This window comes from Scomber japonicus, chromosome 20, assembly GCF_027409825.1.
Source record: "Scomber japonicus isolate fScoJap1 chromosome 20, fScoJap1.pri, whole genome shotgun sequence".
In the NCBI taxonomy this organism is placed as follows: Eukaryota; Metazoa; Chordata; class Actinopteri; order Scombriformes; family Scombridae; genus Scomber; species Scomber japonicus.
This window is the reverse complement of record NC_070597.1, coordinates 4,977,093-4,981,639: the sequence shown is the minus strand read 5'-3', so window position 1 is coordinate 4,981,639 and position 4,547 is coordinate 4,977,093. Positions and strand designations below refer to the sequence as shown.

At 43.4% G+C, this 4,547-nt stretch overlaps 1 protein-coding gene across 1 annotated transcript in view; it reads right to left on the bottom strand.

The window, feature by feature from the left end:
- tbx21 (T-box transcription factor 21) overlaps positions 1–4,284 on the bottom strand; it is a 29,366-nt gene extending 25,082 nt beyond the window's left edge. The window contains exon 1 of the mRNA XM_053341450.1: positions 3,737–4,284. Within this exon, the coding sequence (XP_053197425.1) occupies positions 3,737–4,284 (548 nt within the window). The remainder of the gene's footprint in view (positions 1–3,736) is intronic.
- Positions 4,285–4,547: the final 263 nt, after the last annotated feature.

Below are 4,547 nucleotides of genomic sequence, written 5' to 3'. Positions count from 1 at the left end.
AAATTGACTCTTTTTATTACTGTATCAGAAAATCCCTTTAATTTAAGCAGCTGAAAAGAAGTCTCTCTCTGCAGCCCTCCCCCCCCCCCCCGACCCCACCCCCCCACCCGCCTCCACCTCTCTTTCCTTTCCTTCCTCTTTTCTTCTCTCTTCTTCTTCATTCATTCACATGTTTTTATTTACCTCGACATCCTGCATGTGTGTGTGTGTGTGCTTTCTTCTTCTTCATGAACTTTGCCTTAATACATGAGACAAATACGGGCCGAGCAAAAAGGAGAAGGGGGGGGGGGGGGGGTGGTGGAGGGGAGAGAGAAGAGAGAGAGAGAGAGTGGGGGGGCGGGGGGGGGTCTGAAATGGCATCAGCTATAGTGTGGTGATCTGAATTTAGCTCATGAGAGGTGGAGCTGAATTCACCCCCTCACTCCACTCCACTCTCTCACTCTCTCTCCTCTCCTTCTCTCTCTCTCCTCTCTCTCTCTTAAGCCCACCCCCCCTCCACCCATCCCCTCTCCTCCCGCCTCCTCCTCCACCACTACTTCAACCACCCCACCACCCCTCCAACCTTTTGCTACAGGCCATGAAAATGTCTCTAGATTTCAAAGCCCAGGTGTGGTACATGAGCAAAACTTCTGAGAGATCTGTCAGCTGTACACCCCGGCGTCTACCAGCACAGAGAGAGAGAGAGAGAGCAGCAGCAGCACACAGGCTTGAAGAAAGCAGGAGGAAAAAAAAAAGTCAAAAAAAAAAAAGAGAATCTAGTCTTCTTTACTTCCTGAACTTCAAAGGTGCCTCTCCCCTCTCAGCGTTGGCCATCTAAAGGCTCCCGTGGTGTTTGACCCTCTTCTCTCTACTTTCCTCCTCTCTAGAGTTTCTTTTCACTCTTTCTTCTAGATGCAGAGCAGAGGGGGCTTTTTTTTTCTTTTTTTTGATTAACATTGCAGACCTTCAGACTTTACTCGTGAAATCACTGCAAAATTATTGTGAGTTTGGGGGGCTCTAAAAAAAAAACCCAAGATGAAAATTTAAAGAAGGGCAATGCCTCTGATATTGAAAATCATCCAGTTTGTTGCTCATAAAAAAAAAAAAATAACCCAATAAACTTTTTAATTTTTGGTTATTCTGCATCTTCATAACTTACTGTGTGTGATACCTGCAGCTGTGCAACCATCGGGGGAGATAAGATAAAAGACATTTTTTTCATCATCGACAGGATTTGAAATTTCAGTAAATGTGAGGTTTGTGGTTTTAACATAACATGAATATTTGCTTTTTTGTTCACAAGTGGAAGGAAAACACCTCCGCGCCATGTTGCTGCGGGTACACTTAACACTTTAGTGCTGAAAAAGGAACAAAGTTGTGTGTGTGTGTGTGTGTGTGTGTGTGTGTGTGTGTGTGTGTGTTTTGAATGTTTCCCTGAAGTCTTTTTCTCTGAAGGCAAAGTTAAAAATAATTTCTACCAAACATATCAAGGTTAGATTTTAATTGCATAACTAGATAGTGACACTTTGTTGTCAGACATAACTTGGCCCGTCTAGTCTAGGTGTCTAGACACAAAGCATTCACACACACACACACATGCACGCGCACACACACACACACACACACACCTCCTCCTCAAACAACTACTCATGCAATCAACACACACTTTAAACTTTCTAATTGGCTTAAAATAAAATAATGGATTTTTTTTTGAGTTGATGTAAAATTGAAACTGAGTCTTTTTCACATTTTAGGGTATTTTTTTTTTTTAATTTTCACTCAAGGCCAAATGGAACAAATTTAAATATATATATATATATGTGTCAGCGATCATCTCAAGAAACTTCAGGGTAACATTTTCTGGCTCTTTGAGAATTGAATTTTTTTTTGAACTGCACTTAAAATAGCTCTGATAGCAGCAGGTGTATCTACAGTAGTCAAGCAGAGAGTGAAGAAGCCATGCAGGTCAAAGGGGAATATACACACATGCAAGTCATTACATTAAATTATTGTTTCATATCTCTGGGTTTAAAACAATAAAAAAGAAGAAAAGAAGAAGGTTTGAAAAAATAAAATAAAAAAAAACATTATGAGATTATATGGATTTATAATATTTACTCCCTCGAGTCACTTTCATATATGAATTTGGGGCTTCAGCTGACAAGCCGTGTCAACTCATTGGAAATATCAGTGTCCTATAATGTGACAGCACACTTGTTTTCAGTGCACAGATCCGAGCCATGAGAAACCTCTGGCCTGAAACCTTCTGTCACACACACACACACACACACACACACACACACACACACACACACACACACACACACACACACACACACACACACACACAACTGTCGCATATTAGTGAATTAATCCTCATCGACGTGGCTGCATCTTAATGCTCGCTGACCCATCAGAAGGGCCCGGCAGCAGCAGCAGCAGCAGCAGCAGCGGCGTCTCTTTCTTCCCCTCTTCCCCTCTCAGGTCAGGAGCTCTGTGACTGTACTGAAACCTGCCCCCATAATAATAAAAAAATCCTTCTTTTTCTCTTTTTTTGCATCATTTTTTTTACTCTCAATTTCAGTATTACCTGTTTCTAAAGCCGCCTACTCGCTGAGGTTTAATTATCGAAGAAAAAAAAAAGTTTGTTTCAGCTCTCTCTCTCTCTCTCTCTCTCTCTCTCTCTCTCCCCCCCCCCCCCCCATCATTCACATGTCATCCTCCTGTAAGTGTGAGTTGACTGATATGTGGTTTGTTTTTTTAAAGATTTGGTCCAACAAAAGAACGACAAGAGTATAATAATTACAGGAGGAGAGAGAAAGAGAGAAAGAGAGAGAGAGAGAGAGAGAGAGTGTGTGTGTGTGTGTGTGTGTGTGTGTGTGTGTGTGTGTGTGTGTGTTTTCTAAATTGACGACGAGAGAGAGGAAAAAAAAAAGCTGTATTTGAACCCGGCATCGCTGTGCTGTGAAGAGCTAGGAAGTAATAACAATGTGCACTTTTTCCAGTACAAAAGGGGTCAAGCTTAATTGATTTGCCCGCTTTTTTTGGCGTTAAATGCCTGCTGCGTTAAAGAGAAAGCCCCCCCCCCCCCCCCCCCCCCCAATGACTGCTGAGGTCAAACAGAGGTGTCAAAATGTTTTCCAGCGACTGATGTTGGCTCCACTTCATCTTTTTCTCTGGCTGCAGAACAACTGTTGCCCCTGAGCACATTTTAGATTTGCTCCAATTTGTAAAAGAAGGGAAGTGTATTGTGAGAAATGGCAACGCTTAAAAATCTATAACTGTGTAGCATGGTGTTTATAATTCAGATAATTGACAGTAGGATGTGTGCTTTCTTCTCAATTTGATTTATTTTAACCATTTTTTGAGCGTAATAATAATTTAACATTTAGTTCAGACGTCTCATCATCCTTTAAAAAACCCAAAGTTGCCAACACCTTCATCACCTGACATGTGATGCAAAGTCAAAGAAGAGTTTAAAGATGCGTAAACTGTGACCTCCGGCACTACAAGGCTAAAATAAAAAAGTTATTTCACTCTTAGAAAAACGCTGATATTGTGGCACTTTGCGTATCGTGCGTAAAAACTACAATCTTAAAGTGCCACGGTGCGTAATTTACACTTTAATCTCATTTTACTGACCATAAAAATGATCAAATAATCGCTTCTTTTTTTTTTAAATGATCAGTGTGGGGAGATAATGGAGGAATATATATATAAGAGATAAGGTTTATGTGTGTGTGTGTGTCAGACTTACCTCCCCTGTTTGGTGATGATCATCTCGGTTTGGAACTTGTGGAACTTGGCCCACAGCGGGTAGTTGTTGAGCAGAGCCTGAGTCTTCCCGCACACCTGTAGCCCAGGTAAAGGGTAGAGAGGAGGACGCTGGTAGCCGTGCTGGAAGCCCGCAGTGTAATTCTCCGCAGAAGGAGAGTACACGTCTTTAGCACCGGTTGGAAAGCCGTCTCCAGCCGTGGGGATGTAACCCTGCCCGGCTCCACTTCTCGGCGGAGACCTCACCCCGCCGTACGGACAGCTGCTGAGCGTCTGTGCGTAAAACCTGCCGGGCTGAGCTCCGTAGCCTCCGACCGCTTGCTCTGAATGATACGGCAGAGCCAGCGCGTCCTGCCCGCTTTGCACAGAGTCCGTGTAGTAAAACCTCGCGTCCTGAATCCCCATTTTGAACTCGGCGAGCTCCTTGGTGCCGCGGTGGAGGTGACTGGCGATGTCGGTACCCTTTCCGAAAGTTTGCGTTTCAGTCCCATTCAACATGCTGAGGTAAAGGTTGCCACCTATGCCGCCCATTTGCAGCCCCGCGCCCGGTCTGTGCGTAATGTCATAAGTCCCCGCGCTCTCTCACGTCCAACTGAATAACAGCATGTACCAAAAAAAAAAAAGAAAAAAAAGAAAAATGACAAAAATAACCCAACAAGCTGAGACTTTTTATCCTCACCTATATGACTTTTTTAATCGCTCGCGCAGCTCTGTGACTGTCTCGACGTCTTCAGAGGCTGTAAATCACAACATGAACGTAAACCCCTCACACTGACTCATTACACTATTCATCT